At 34.2% G+C, this 16,130-nt stretch overlaps 1 protein-coding gene across 1 annotated transcript in view; it reads right to left on the bottom strand.

Moving 5' to 3' along the window:
* The window catches only part of LOC144434115 (gamma-aminobutyric acid type B receptor subunit 1-like), a 45,008-nt gene extending 29,524 nt beyond the window's left edge, over positions 1–15,484 (bottom strand). The window contains exons 1-18 of the mRNA XM_078122570.1: positions 15,320–15,484; positions 15,046–15,048; positions 10,389–10,526; positions 9,198–9,368; positions 8,781–8,891; positions 8,515–8,580; positions 7,332–7,532; positions 6,841–7,071; positions 6,226–6,304; positions 5,581–5,649; positions 5,286–5,436; positions 4,602–4,734; positions 3,675–3,788; positions 3,271–3,393; positions 2,910–3,087; positions 2,514–2,677; positions 1,812–1,922; positions 1,241–1,345 (exon numbers count right to left, since the gene is read on the bottom strand). Coding sequence (XP_077978696.1) covers positions 1,241–1,345; positions 1,812–1,922; positions 2,514–2,677; positions 2,910–3,087; positions 3,271–3,393; positions 3,675–3,788; positions 4,602–4,734; positions 5,286–5,436; positions 5,581–5,649; positions 6,226–6,304; positions 6,841–7,071; positions 7,332–7,532; positions 8,515–8,580; positions 8,781–8,891; positions 9,198–9,368; positions 10,389–10,526; positions 15,046–15,048; positions 15,320–15,484 — 2,313 coding nt within the window. The remainder of the gene's footprint in view (positions 1–1,240; positions 1,346–1,811; positions 1,923–2,513; positions 2,678–2,909; positions 3,088–3,270; positions 3,394–3,674; positions 3,789–4,601; positions 4,735–5,285; positions 5,437–5,580; positions 5,650–6,225; positions 6,305–6,840; positions 7,072–7,331; positions 7,533–8,514; positions 8,581–8,780; positions 8,892–9,197; positions 9,369–10,388; positions 10,527–15,045; positions 15,049–15,319) is intronic.
* Positions 15,485–16,130: the final 646 nt, after the last annotated feature.

The following is a 16,130-nucleotide window of genomic DNA, read 5'->3' as shown; positions in this document are numbered from 1 at the left end:
AAAGAGACCACTGGGATGGGATAGGGTGGTCAAAATTTACCATCCGATTTACATTTACAATTAATTCGATTCCGAGGGATCGATGAAACAGTATTTAACATGTGTGATTGGGAATTTGATATATCTCTGGCTCTCATCGTAGTTCAACGTCACTCTGTCAAGATGATGCTTATAGAAGCATATTCAGCCAACATAGCAACATATGAAATTGTCAATGATTAAATTGTAATTTTTATACTTCATGTGGAATTTCACTTCAAATATTAGGATAATCATTCTTGAATTTTTATTACACTAAACCATAATTTGAAAATTGTTGTGTGACAGTTTTGAATATGTATATAAATAGTTTCTCCATTTTGAATATTGACCTGGACAAAAATAGATAAACCTCAGGGTTTCTTTTATTTGTTGTCTCTCAGAAAGACAGCTATCACGAATGTTGTCATCTGCCATTGCTAAATATAGGAGGTTACATTACGTAAAGTGTTCAAATTATCTTCAGAGAATTTTATGTACAAGTGACAAGTTGAACTTTCTCATATGTTATGTTATGAAATAATGACGATTTGATATATATATATATATATATATATATATATATATATATATATATATATATATATATATATATATATATATCATCGAAGACATTGTATAATGTGTAAAAACGGTAAATTTGTAAGCGGTGGATAATTTTCGTTTTTGTCTATAGCAACCATGTCAGCGAATCAGCGCTAATATGTCATTGTTGCAAATCTTCTACAAGTTCTCTCTTAAAAGTATATCATAAAGTAACAATTCAAAGAAATTATAACAGTTAATACAATATACAGTGGGTGATTGTTTTCATCAAACATCGCATAACAAACAATGCAAGTCTTGTAATTGTATATAAATCAATGAATATTGCGAACGCGTTACTTTTCTAACTTAAATTTTGGACTACTTCGATGATACATAATTTTGAAAAACTGTTAATGCTGTGTAAGGTTTGAGACTGGAATGAGATACAGTAAGTGAATAAAAGTGAATAGTTAAATTCTTTGTGACTAAACGTGATAAACTACTTCAATAAGTTTGTCGTTTCGTTTTGTGATGACTTCGTTGTAAATTGAAAAGAGTACAATGAAATACTTTCTACATACGTCCTTTTTCTGACGCAAGATCGTTTAATTATACATTCTTTATTCAAAGCTATCAACATCACGACTGTCGAAGTTTCGTGTTTTCAACCAACCGTCTTCCACAGCTTCTCCTGTTCAATAACGTCATTCACGCTGTGATTCTCACGAGCTAAGGTAGCTTTGTACAATTTCTTCAAAGTAGTCAATATCTCAATTCTCTGCAATACAAAGACGCAAAAGATAACGGAAATTGAATATTTGTGACAATATTTAACAATAATCGCCTGAATATGAGGACACTTGCAGATGTCTATTACCCTGAAGACTTATGTAACAATGATTTTCCTCGGCTTTCAATCTCAGTAAGCACTTGCTACATATTAAACAGTATGACGCTATAGGTGGTATCACGTCTACTAGTGCCCAACAGCAAATCTCTGGGCTCCCGTGCTGCAATGATAGTGCCCTAGGGAAATAAGCAATGTATGGTGGCTGTTGCATGCAAATTGAGATCTCTAAGGGTCACTACTCCGTAACATCACACGATCTACGCCAATCACAAGGTTGTATGAAACATATGTTATAATACGTTATATTTGTACACGTTATAATACATCGCCTCTTAAGGTAGACATTGAGCACATGCAAACGTTCTTGTTTGAATTTAAAGAAAACTATCACAACCTTTTTCAAGACCCCTTCTAACTCTTCAACTGATGCTTTCTGAGTAGATACGGGGTTACTCTGTAGAGTACTCGTCTTCACAGTATCTGGGTCTTTTGTCAATGATACCATCTATAGTTAAGAAACAATTAAGTAACGTAAGTCAAAAACCTTAAATCCTCCAGCATGACATGAGTCAAATGTTTATAGAGAAAGCATGCCTCCATAAAGAGGGGTATGATTATGTCTTTGAAAGGCTGTGATCAGATAATTCGTTGAATGAAAGGCGGAAATGGGTTACGTCAAATGTAAACACAGATGTTGCATGTCTAATTTATATTCCTTTCTTTTACTTAAATTAATAAAGAATGACTAACAAATGAACAATAAATTTAGCAGACATTTAAAAGTACCACATACATACATTTTACATTGAAACATTCCATTGTCTGTTTGTAATATACATCATGGCATTTTAACTTACTATATCTATATGTTGTTGTTGTTGTTGTTGTTGTTGTTGTTGTTGTTGTTGTTGTTTTATCGAATATTACGTCACTGTTTTGATAAAATAACAAAGATGGAACTATACGAAGACTTTTACCAATCATATAACATTAATAAAAGTTTTGGGAAAAATGAGTTGGTGTGGACGGCTGGGTTTATAAAAATAAAGTTTTTAAACTTTATTGTAGAAAGACAAGAGCACAAAATATGACGAACCTTTGGTACAAATGCCAGGCCGAGAACTACTGTATTTGCAAGGCAAACAGAACCCCCGATAAAAGCATAAACAAAGGTGACGTCATCGTCCATGAAGTACTCGACAGGTACAGATATGAAGGATACCAAGGCAACCACATACACGGAAAGTGCTATCTGACGACCTAAAATCGAAACATAATTTGTCCTATCAATCCATCACCTAGGCAAAGTCAATTACGAAATGTCGAGTCTGTTATTTTGTTTCTATTAGTTTTGATCTTTAGATTACCGTTTATAGGTAATTATAAAATAAGAAAACAACAACCAGTTGTTTGTTTGAATAATGAGGTAGTAACTAACTGTACAGCATTTGTCGTGCACACCCTCAGCGATATATAATGAAGCTTAACTTACTTTCGTTTAGAGCTTGAATCTGAACAGAGCGTATTTCCCATGCCAAGAATACTCCAAGCAATAATAGAGTGGCTTTGTATGCATACATGCCAATCATCCAGAAAACTGCATACTTTGAAAAACAATACCGCGTTTCATAGATATACAGGAAGTCATGTCCGTTGGTGTCAGTGAAACTCTGAAGCAAAGCAGATATATTTTTGTCATTGTAAAGTGAATACAAGCCTTGGCTGATTGAAATACAACTCAGACATATTATTTGGTTATTTTTAATTAGCAGACAGAAATTTGTCAACCCCATAATACCACAGTAACCTTAATAGGAAACATATCAACCAAATTAACTAAAATCTATGGTTACCTCTGTTCGCAAAACACCAATATTGCTAGCCATTGGGTCAATAACAATCCAGCATACCGTAATGGCGATGTCTAATCCCACCATGGTAATCACTCCACACACCAATCTCAAATCTCCAACGCGCTGAAGTGAAAGACAATCAAAATATGTCAATGAAGCTCCGTTCTTTGTGCATTGCATTGCATTGTGTTTCTCTTTTAAAGATGTTTATTAAAGCAATTGCAGTTAAACAGTACACACTTATAAAATTTTTATTCAGAATCACTCTGATATGGTGTGTGTGTGTGTCAATGTCAATACACGGATAATGACATACGCATTGCAATAACTTTGAAAGTAGCACATGAAACAAACTGTGTGATTACAAAAGCTAATGGAGTCTTATTATTATCCAGCTGACTTACGATTTGTTGAAACTTCTCCATTGCAATACGAAAGATGGCGTAGACTCTGTACGTTTTCATAAGAAGTGCACCAAATGCTAGTGATAGACCAATTGATAACATTAAAGGCTCGGCCTATAAATCAAGGGTTCCATTGATAAAAATTAGAATATAGAATTAGTGTTGTTTTACTGTCTTTCGAAACATTAGCCCCATCTACACGTAGGTCGTCCTACCTGAGGCAGTCCCAAGTCCTACCTGAGGTAGGATAGATTTGTGTCTACACGTAGGAAGGTTACAGAGTAGATGTCGCGCGTTCCGTCCTGACAGTACTATAGGACGAAGTCAGGAGGGTTTCAGGAAACCTCTCAAAGGTGTCCTAAGTCAGGACGGTTTCAGGACAGGTTCAGGACAGGTTCAGGACGCTTTTGCGTCTACACGGGCTTCAAACTATCCTGAATCCTACCTCAGGTAGGAGTTTTAGTGTCGTGTAGACGGGGCTATATTGTCATTTTTAGGTACGATTATGACTTTTTAAGTCAGGGGAGGAACTGCGTCTCTTACTTGCTCTGCTAGTCAACTAAACTGCATTTCAATGGACGTGTTCAAACCTTATTTCACAAATCAATATGTTAGTACTCTTATCCCATACCAAACTGAAATATATTAAAGTTAGGTACATTTGTGGAATGTCAAAAATGCAATCTCGTTACACATGATGTTCAGACAAGTACAGTTATCTATAATGGCAAAGGTATATTGATACATCTAAAATTGCCACTAGTTTTTATATACTTTTTTTACATCCTTTAGTTCTTTAAGCCCTACTTAGTTGTGATTGGCAATAATTCTGCATGTAATTTAGATATCAAAATCTGACAATACGACACAAAGAAAATTATGTACACCAAACATGAGAACATGTTATTTAAAATTAAGGCAACTTACGTGGCAGTAAACTGAAAACTGTAAGCTCGACATGCCAGTAGTATCTAATCCGTAAAGAATAACCAAAACATACAACTGAAGGCATCCGAGGATGATGAAGTTGTTCAAGAAAGGACTGGATATCTTAATGACCCTGTAAACAATCCGAATGGGCCAATTATATTGATATACCTTTAAATTTAGCACATGCCTCATTCCATAACTGTGGACACTTGTCAGTATATGAAATTTATACTGCCCAAGGGCTTTTGTAAACACAAAAGGTAGTACCACGTCAGATATTTGCTGAATGGAAACGATATTTTAAAATCAAAACACATTTTGTATCATTTAAAAGCTCACTTTACTGATTACGCTCACTCTCGGGCATTATTTTAGCGACACATATGCAAATTTCATATTCCGGTATATATGTAACGGCACAAATGCAAGCCTTAGCGAATCTTATCAAAGCCCATATTCGACCCTCCTTCGCAAACATATATATATACTGGGAAAATAATGCATAATACAATGTCTCATTCAACCCTTCATGTTTGCATATCAAAGTCAGCAAATGTTAATTGTAAGTGATTTTCTTCTAACTTCAAAATTCTTACTTTTGAAATCATACTTAAACACATTATAACAATACCGATGACTGTATCGATTCTACTATTCTTGTAGACAATATATGTTACTTACTTTTTGTGACGGTAAGCGACGTTCATGACAAAACAAACAACAGCAAATACTATGCCAGCCCCAGCAATAGTAAACATTGTAATTCTCAATGTTGATGATGGTAATGCAAGTAGATGTATTTCTTGGATTCCATCGGTGGGAGGAACGTTGCCTAACGGTTAAAAAATGTTTAATTCTGTCACACTGAATGAGTTATTAAATATACACAATAGAATAACAACAACAAATATATTTAGATTGGTGGAAGAGAAAACGACAAATATTCAAACTTTATTGTACTTCAAGAGTCACTTACCTTCCCAATGTAGTTCGTTTTCCTCGTCCCATATGATGACGTCATTTGCATAGTCATAGAGACCGACTTCTAAAATGTCAGTGCCTGACAAAATATACATGTGACATTTTGCTTTAGAGAAGTGTTATTTTTTTAAGATGCCAATATATACATATGTGAAACTATTATATATATATATATATATATATATATATATATATATATATATATATATATATATATATATATATATATATATATATATATATATATATATATATATATATAATGCAGTGATGGTAAACTCACGATTGATCGGTTATGCTTATATTTCCAATTAATTTAGTGTTATTGGGCTCAATTGCATCTCTCCTGGCAACCGTGAACACTTCACATTTCTCCTTCCAGGATTGTTACTGATAATCTATATTAATTATGTATGTTTTGAGTATTTTGATAATGTAATAGTGTGTTAATAGTTTTAATAGGTTAATACTCGAAATATGTTCCTATAGGTTTATTAATATATACGTATTAGTATGAGTAGGTATTCCTGAAATCTAGTCAACTGAAATGTGAGCTAACATCAAAGCCTTGCCACAGTTAATCTCTAATCTCAAACTGTGTGAATTAAGAAGTTCAACCTTTTCATCATGTATAATATACGTATGTATAGTGTACCTTTCATTTGTTCAATAACAACATTCGAGATTCTGTCACCCTCTTCCGTAAACTGCACCAATCCCTATTAAAACAGGATATATTAAGCATGTCAGTTTGTATAAGTTGTATCAAGAGATGGTTAGATGCTACACACTAATATAAAATATGTTCATGGTGGCGCACAATAAATATTTAAACACTCTAAGCAAGCCATTGCGCTTACGAAATCTACCTATATTAATATAGAGAATAAATACAGGTATTAGCAATACATAAACATCTCAAGTCTACACCTATATAGGCAACACGTATTGTTTCCTGGATTCAAGAAATTAAACTCGAGTCTTAAGAATCGATTCGACGTGGTTTCAAAGCGGTAATGGGGTTTCCATGTACCTTATAAGACATTCATTACCATTATAATCATTAAAACCTATTTTCCCCTGGTAACATGAATAATTAAAATGGATGCGAAAAGATGTAATACATTATTCAAACTCTAGCATAATACTAAAGTTCCCAAAACATGCATGACTTGTATTTCCTAGGTCACAACACTTACGAGACACATAATCTTGATAGTTTGAAATATAGATGAAAGGTTGGTAGTCTACTCACAGTAACGCCAAAGAACTTTGAACCTCGCACTGTGTCTTTTAGAACGGTTGCTATGGCTTCGTTGTTGTAACTGTGATCAAACAGATGTGAAGGGGGTCCCGATTCAGATAAAATCTGAATAGAGTTATTTAAAGCCATGCCTATGGCGATGATGGTATCATATGCAAATCCAGCGGAGTAGAAATTAGATTTCATGTAGTTGTAAAACTCGATGTCTTCAATACTTGGCTTCTACACAATATGAAAATTAACAGAAACAATACTTAGAATATGGTTACTCCATTTCATGTACATGGACTAGAATTGAGTGGTTTGATACAGTATTAGCTAAAGAATTTGTTTTCTATGTCTATGAGATAACTCTCAAGTATTTAAGTACAAATTAAAAGATAAAGGTTAGTGAAAATAATAATGTTCAGTCTTTCAAATGCATCTGAGTATCTTATTACAAAAAATATGTCATGCATACTCGAGTTAAAAGGGATACTTACCATACCATTAAACTCAACTTCACTAAAGTCCTCTGCATACGATGCTACTTTTATTCCAATATATCCATGTAAAGCAGTCTCCATTTCTTCAACATTACACGTAACTGCATTTTCTGTTCGACGATCGATGTACCAACCCTTTGTTAGCCAACCAAGTAATAACCATACATATTTCCTACCATATAGTTTGGCCTTGTAAGCCTTTAGTAAAGTACACAACGATGATGAAAGACTTGCTGAAATCCATCCAAGTGATGTAATTAATCTAATTATTGCCAACGTCAAGATTAACTTGCCATATAAATCAAAGTTATAATGTGTATTCTGTAACACTTAAAGTACTGACTATTTCCTTCAATGGAACTACCTTGAAGGTTAAACAGACATTCGTCAGATATGAACTTTTTTCTGTGACACGTTTGTTCATTTGAATTACACATGTTTTTTGTACTTATCAAAGCATGTTTGATCATGTCCAGTAACCATGAGATAAGTGGCAAAAGAAGTTAGGCAAACAAGTGAATGATTCCATGACATATTGTTTGGGTACACCCAAAAGTGTCACTGATGACCCCTGAAAAATACACATTGCATAAACCTGTCAATGCTATATGTATATTTTATTCTCTTGTTCGAAGACACATGGCAACGTGTATATGAGTTTTATATCAGTATTTCATATTTGGGATACACATGTCTGAAGTTAGCTCATGTCCCTATAAATGCTATCTGACAACTTGGATCTCAAAATAGAAGTAACATGCATTATTTAAATAGCATATGAATATCTAAATTAGTAAAATTTATTAGATAAGGCCTAAATAATTGCTTGGTTCCGGTTACCCGACCCCACCTAGATGTTCACGCCTACCAGAAGCTTTGTTTTACGCATTCGAGAAAAAAAATAAAAATCGCGAAAATCGTTAAGTCTCGCAAGAAATAGTGGATGCGAAAACTGGCATCAACTTAAAAAGACAATGCAAAACTATTCTTCCAATCTGTAATGGCTGTACAACTGATGACAAACCAATAACACAGAGACCATATGAAAAACAGCGGAAAACATAACTACCTAAACTAGACATGAAAAAAAATATATTTTTAAAAATCTACCTATTCTAAAATGAGCGTAATCGGAACCAAACATTTTTTGGTTAGGCCTAACTATGCTTATTGTTTTTACCTCACAGACTATTTGTCTTGTCGTTTCTTCGTACGCCAGTGAAATGATAATTCGAGCATTATGGTTCTGTAAAAAAATACCATTTCAAGATTGTTACAACCCGTTCAATTTTCGCAAAATGCAATCACGTTAATTACAATTATTTGACTAAGTGTCATTTACTGATCTTTGTTGATTAGTAATGGTAATGCGGTAATGCGACAGACAGACAGACAGACAGACAGACAGACAGACAGACTTTGTGCAGTTGGTGCACTAACACCAACCTTTAAGCTTTCCAACTGAACATCGGGTTCCTCTCCACTTTCAACGTGTTCTACAGTCAGAATATCATAGCCACCACGTGATTCTAATACTTCCAACAATTCCATCATCAGCTGAAGAAATGCCAGGTGGGTGAAACACATTATTAAAAATGGGAAGAAATACCTATTCATACCACCATGACATTCGAAGCTTGCAAAGGACATTAAACTACACCAGAATTTGTTCTCTGTACATGTACCTATTGCCATAGTTTTGGGAAAAAAGAATTGCTAAATTAGAATGTTCGGTATGATTAATTCTCTTTTTACAATTACAATTTAAGCAAAAAGTAGATTCGAAAATGTAGCTTTACTTTTGCTGTGGGGCGAATTTGTTTGTCATGGTAAAACCTAGGCAAAGCTTAATATACTTCTCACCAGGGTAAATATCTCCACGTTTTCAAATATAATGGCAACTCTTTTCCACTTGAAATTGCGTAGAATGGCTTCCCATGTTGGCACTAATATGGCGTCAGAAGGATATGTCCGGAGGAAAAGTGGGTATCTTCCTTTATCGGAATACCCAATGGCAGATGCAACTGGCGACACCTACAAACAATAATTATCATCAGTGTAGAAATACCTCGCCTTACTCTCAAATCATAGTGAAACACGAAGACAGACTCCATGGAGTATTTGAAATGGGGTTATTTTAATAGTGTTTATTTTTATATTTAGTGGTCATATGGCTGACAAGCGAGTATTTCATAAAATAACTTTACTGTGTTTGTTATACTTAAAAGGCAATTTGAAACAATATATAATAAATCATTGTCTGTAACTCAATAAAAGTAAAAAACATTAAATAAATGTTTAAAATATTCTGTATTGTAGGTATAATAACGAACTTTTACACACTTTTTAATTTTTTGTAATTTATTGAGTTACAAACACGGATTCCATTGTTTCAGATTATTTTTTCAAGTAGAAAAACATAGTAGCGTTATCTTAAAAAAATTAGAAAGCCATAATAAATATTCACTTGTCATCCATATGGCAACTTAAATGCAAGTCGTTTAACCATATGGCGCATGAGCAACGGTGAAAAGGGATTGTGACGTTGGCTGATGTCCATTAGACTAGTATACAATAAATAGTGAAGTGCAATTCTCTGTCATTCCCTTCCAAAGGAAAATAACACAACATATAGAGACACACTTAGATTTTTGTTCGCTCACATTTCTAGTTTAAATCCATACATGATGATTAAGAAAAAAAACACGAGTCTCGATTTTGTTGTGTTTATACAGATGCAAAACTTTGGTAAAATATTGTGTTCTGGTGACTACTACAAAAGACGCACAGACTGCAATTCTTGGAACTGCAGTACAAATGAAAGTTGTCTAATCTTTGAAATCTTTATGTCGCGCGACTGTTGACCAGCGTTATCTCAAGAGGAAGAGGATTGAAATAGCGTTTCTTCTGATATTGAAAACATATACTTTGTAATATCTATTTCTTTTAAAAAAGTAACGTTTGGTTGCAGGCATATCAAATGAAAGTACTTGTATAATCAACCTGAAAGGTTTTACGAAAACGCTCTAGTAGGTTATCTAGGCTATATCTTACCTGAACCAGATTATAGAAAGATGCAACTTCACAAACTGGTTGTGATATCATTGAATTGGTTCCAGTGAATAGAATCAAGAGCTGTGGTTTGTTGTAGATAAAGTCATACAATATTTGTATTGCTTCGCCTTCTTCTGTCTAAAATCAAAACAGGTTTCATATTTAGTATAGAAAATAATGTGTGATAAGGGACGATCGCACAATGTCACACAAGCTCAACTTCAAACGCTCTTCGTTCGTTCGTTCGTTGGGGTGGTGGGGGTATGGCGTCATTGCGATTGATGTACTTCATTTTCGCACTCCTAACCAATTTCGAAAATGTTCACGCCTTCAATGATAACAGGTTCTGTAATTACTATTGAGGTGTTCATAATTTTGATTCAAAGTTATCGCAATGTAATAATTATACAGTGCTGGGTTTCTGGTAATATTTTAATGTGGTTACCATCATGTGTTTATATTGTATCGATCGTAGTGGTGTGACTGCTACAATGTCATCCTTGTTTACGTCATATATAAACATGTGGATGTCACACTTGTGAACGTTCGTTCAGGGGAGGGGGGCTTGCCCTAAACGGACAAGGTCCGTTTATTGGGTTTGTGCGACATTGTACAATCGTCCCTAACACATTAAGTGTTTTCCCACGAATATATGTGATATTAATGAGGTTAATTGTCGTTTTTAGGCCACGGGCTAATATGAGAAAATATGACATGACATGACATAACATGACATAGCTTAGTATAGCATAGCATAACATAACATAGCATAGCATGACATGACATAACATAACATAACATAACATAACATAACATAACATAACGTAACGTAACGTAACATAACATAACATAACACGGCATTACATTACGTTAAATTACAATACAGCATACAGTTTAGAATTTCCAATGTCACTGGTATTTTATCCAAAATTTTAGTTAACACATTGGACAACAGTAAAGTTGAAATGTTTTATACACTTATTATAGTGAAAAGCATCAAATTGTGTAGTCCACAAAAATTCAGTGGATCCTAGGTATCGAACTGACACAATTACAAACGTGTTATTCGTAAACAAATTATAATATGACAAAAACCTCTCACATTCACGTGTGCCATAAACGAAGTTTTTAATTAAAGTGCTTCAATAAAATGATGTTGTTCAGTGAAGAAAAACGAAACAAGTTACTTGTTCTATCAATAAAATGAACTTAAGTGAAATATACTATCAAGAGCCTTGTCAGGGAGGTTCTATGAATATATATATATATATATATATATATATATATATATATATATATATATATATATATATATATATATATATATATATATATATATATATATATATATATATATTCATTTAATTTTATAATTAGTTTGAACTGAACGTTCGTAAGAGGAAAACAGATTATCATCAATTTGTCCATTCAGGCAACTTGATATGTCGTTAATCCGATGATATCTGCAGTATATTGAATGCAGATGTTATTTGTAATCAAGGACAGACTTGCATTAGCAGAAGTAAAATGATTCAATATCGTTGTATCATGGTGCCTTAAAGAAAGGTTTCAATTTACTTATCAATTGTACTTGAGGTGCTTTCTGAACAAACTGAAAGTGATAACTTTCCATTCCAAAAGGTTTATCCCTACAGATAGTTTTAGTAGGATTAATAGCCTTGTGAGAAATTCTTGCATCACGATCAAGGGTCAAAATAGGGAGTAATGTTTCGCTTACTCAGGTCTACGGTAAAGCCAACAAAAGGCCAGTTCCACAAGCCTGTCGACTTGAACAGTCGAAACATTACTCGTAAGTAATTAGAATCCTTGGTCGCGATACAAGATTAATATGTTTTGCCGACGTGATGAATGCATTTAAGGATGTTGTCTGAAATTAATGTTTTCTCTCCTTGTCTGCATTCATGACCAACAATGCCAAAGTCTGATTATTTTCTCGGTAATTCAACTGTTATCATTATTTCATACTACGTGCGATATTGGATGAAATGGGAAATCATTATTCAACTGTTTCGTATGCATGTTTGATGGCTTATATGCTCAACTGTTTTGCCATGGTACTTTCAATCTTAAATTGCGTTTTTGTCATTCGTGTTGGCATACCACCTTTAACGAAATTCCACGGCTGTAAAACATGTAGTTCAAACCTAACACAATGAAGTCTCACTTGCGCCGAAATTGGGGTTTGAACATAATGGCAAACCTAGCATCATAAATACAGAAAATCTAATAACCTTTACTTTATCTAAAGGGCTTCGTGGATTATGGCTATATCATGATTCTAATGATTTCCATTTATACGGAAAACTAATCTCCCAGGTTGTAAGAAATACTAGCTTACATATACACCGGCAGCTATACAGAATCTGTCACTGCAAGGGTGTCTTCTTTGCTAAATGATTTCTTTGTAAAGACCATATTTAACATGTATACCCATATCGTCGATTGATCAACCAAAATACCTGCTTTTAATTATCCGTCAGTTATATTAACTCTGAAATTCCATATGTTACGAACAATTCAGGGCTTAATCTAACATTTTTCTACAAGCAGTCTTTGGAATACATCGAACCCTTTAACCAAAAAAACCAACATAATGTGATGTAGAAATACTTGTCCATAGGGGCTCAAACGACAATAGTAATTGCAAATTCATAAAGCTGATGCGATGCTGAAAATGAAATTACGATAACCAATATATCAAAGTTATCAGACTTCACTTGTAGAAGAGATTGTAACTTAAGTTGAAGGGGTTAGTTCCATAAGGGAATAAGCCTAAATAATTTTCTCGTGAATTTTCACTTCCAACAGTTTCATTTCTATCCATGTGTGAGTATTGATCTCAGAAAAAGGACAACCTTTATTCTTAAAGATAACTGGGTAAAAGCGTGAATGAATTGGCTCACAATCAGAGGGCCTTATTTTTCAAAAGCCCTGGTGACATTCTCCGAGTTTGCTGCTTCTTATCCGATGTCACCAAACAATGTTCTGGATTAAGACAAATTATGCGGGAAACGTGATTTAAATTTGACGCAGGGTCAATGAAGACCTAGTGCTGAAAATAATGTTTTGATCCTCTTCTCGAAATCGCATTTTTGTAGTTATGCCCATTTGACACTAACCCTTTAAGTTATTAAAACGTTTCAACACACTCTATATTAGTATTTAAAATCCTGATGAACTATATGCTGTTGTGCTTTTGAAAACAAAAATGGACACCTGTAACCGGTTAAGTTCATAAATATAAAAACTCATCAAATTACCACAATGAACATTTCACTATCCAACCTTTTTGGCTCTTGGGACATTAATCAAAGAATTACTAACAGAGGTTAAATCCATAATACAAAGTCACCCAATCCCAATCTCTATTTCATGGTAGTTAACTCCCCTGAAGCCTGATTATCCTGTTTGGATGTTTGCACAGTGTTGAGGTAGAAGTAGCAGCTGCAACTGTAGGCTCATTCACTTATAAAAAACTAAACTTAACATAACATAACTAACAGTAGACAATTTCATAAATATACTCTTTTTTCATCCAAAGGTCAGCCATGTGATCTAATTTCAATATTACCTACACTGCGTAATCATCGCCTAACCAAACTCTTAACAACTTCTGCTATATTGTATGTAAATTTCGATATGATGTCAGACCTGCATCGACATAAATGTAACATTTTTATACTGGGATCAATACAGGACCTGGTGTGCACTTTCGTACTGTACACATTGTTCTGATCATATAACTAAAATACTGATGCATACAAATATGTGTAATTTGAGCTGTGTCAACAGTTAAATGATCTGTATTGGGCTAAGATTTCAATACTGTATGTAACAGATCTGTTGGTACGATTATATATACAGGTGTATTATTTCTTGGTGTACTTCAGAACTATGACACATCTGTGAAACCATCAACATATACAGTAGTCACAAGTACAACACATGTACTGCCACATGTAGAAAATCAGATTTTGTTACGCGCCTATGGACGTTCAATGGATTATATCACTAGTGTACCCACAGATATGTATATAGCAATGTAGTCAAATCTCTATGGACTGTTGAAGTCACTACATCTCCGTTCTTACAACCAATTACGTTTCGTATAAATGTCATTGTCAAGAGTAAAAGACAAGGTAATCGTGTGCTTTCTACCCAGCGTATACGTGGGACATGCAATACACACATGCATATATGCAGCAAGGGAGCTACAGTAATGTGGAACATCGAGGATAACGAGAATGAATGATATAGATACTTATCAGTTGTAAGAAAAAATACAGTGTGTAACGGTTTACCATCTTAGCATTAAGTTTGTTTGGTTGAAGAACGAAGACAACGTCTCAACGTTAAGTTTCCATTATACTAAATTTGAAAGGCCGGGTTAAATGAACGGTTACCCAACAGAGCTTTATGAAAGCAAGTCTTGAACAACAAATTGGACAACATACCTTGCCTTTAATCGTGTCATCTACAGATGATCAGAATTTGATCAGAATTATTGTAACTATATTAAACACGTTTATACAAATGTGAACTGGGGTGTGAATTCATATACTTCGTAGCAAACCATGAGAGGTAAACATATGATTCCAAAAAATATATCAAATAAATCTACTCAGTAGTAGTAGACAGTCTATATAGAGGAAAGCAATTTTGATTACGTTTGGAATATCCTTGTACCGATTTTGAATATTATTGGACAATATCCAATTACACTACAGCATGAGAATAACATGCCTTGGCGGCAATAAACTGAAAGTCATGATGGGATGAAAGTACTTTGATGGTTTTGCACGTAATGTAATAACTACATCAAACTTGAGGAAGAAACGCCACTGGAAGTTTGTAAAAGTAACTCAATATCTAAATAGCAGGATGATAAAAAGACTATTCTCAATACTCACCGCAGAATACGTGGTATAATTTTGAAGCATAACCAGTTCGTATTCAGACAGAAGGGCATTGTTTCCATTAATAAAATCTAACGCTTTCTCCGATCCATATATTATGTCGGGATTGACACCAGTCTGACCAACAGATTCTATCAGCCCACCTATATGAAGTACCATTTTCTCCGCGGAGACAAATGTAAACTGATGATGCATTACAGCAAGACATAATGAAATCAAAATACTTTGGAGTTTTTGCCTGTCAAGCGTCATTACTTGCTGCAACACAAACTTGCTGTCGACGAGGCAAACTGGACGTTCTGTTTTCCTTTAAATGTCTTCAACTCCTTTATAATTTATCAAACATGTTTCTGATTCGTTGTAATTAATAATTTATCATACCCTTTCCTAAGGACCACTCCACACATTCAAAGCTCATTATCTGGAGGAATCGCGGGGTTTTCTTTACATAATTTTTGTACATTCTTCTAATTGTCACCTCTGGGAGATCTAACTCTAAAATGTCTTAGGGCATACTGGAGCAATTCTGATGTAGAATGATTGAAAAGGGTTATTAGTTTTAGACTTCGTCTAGAACGAGTTTGATATGAAGGAATGTGATTACCGAAGGTTTATCAAATGCACAGTCGGTGTCTGGAGTAGAAATTTTTTTGGCAGTTTGACATACCATCCCTAAAGCTAGTAAAATGACCACGGGTCAGAATACACATAGATTCTGAAATAAAACTAATAAAGTGTAGACGAAGAGAGACACAACGTGATCTTTGTGTAGACGCACGTCTTTGTGTGCATGATCGAGATGTGC

This window comes from Glandiceps talaboti, chromosome 4 (genome assembly GCF_964340395.1).
Source record: "Glandiceps talaboti chromosome 4, keGlaTala1.1, whole genome shotgun sequence".
Lineage (NCBI taxonomy): Eukaryota > Metazoa > Hemichordata > Enteropneusta > Spengelidae > Glandiceps > Glandiceps talaboti.
This window is presented reverse-complemented; position numbering and strand designations above follow the sequence as displayed.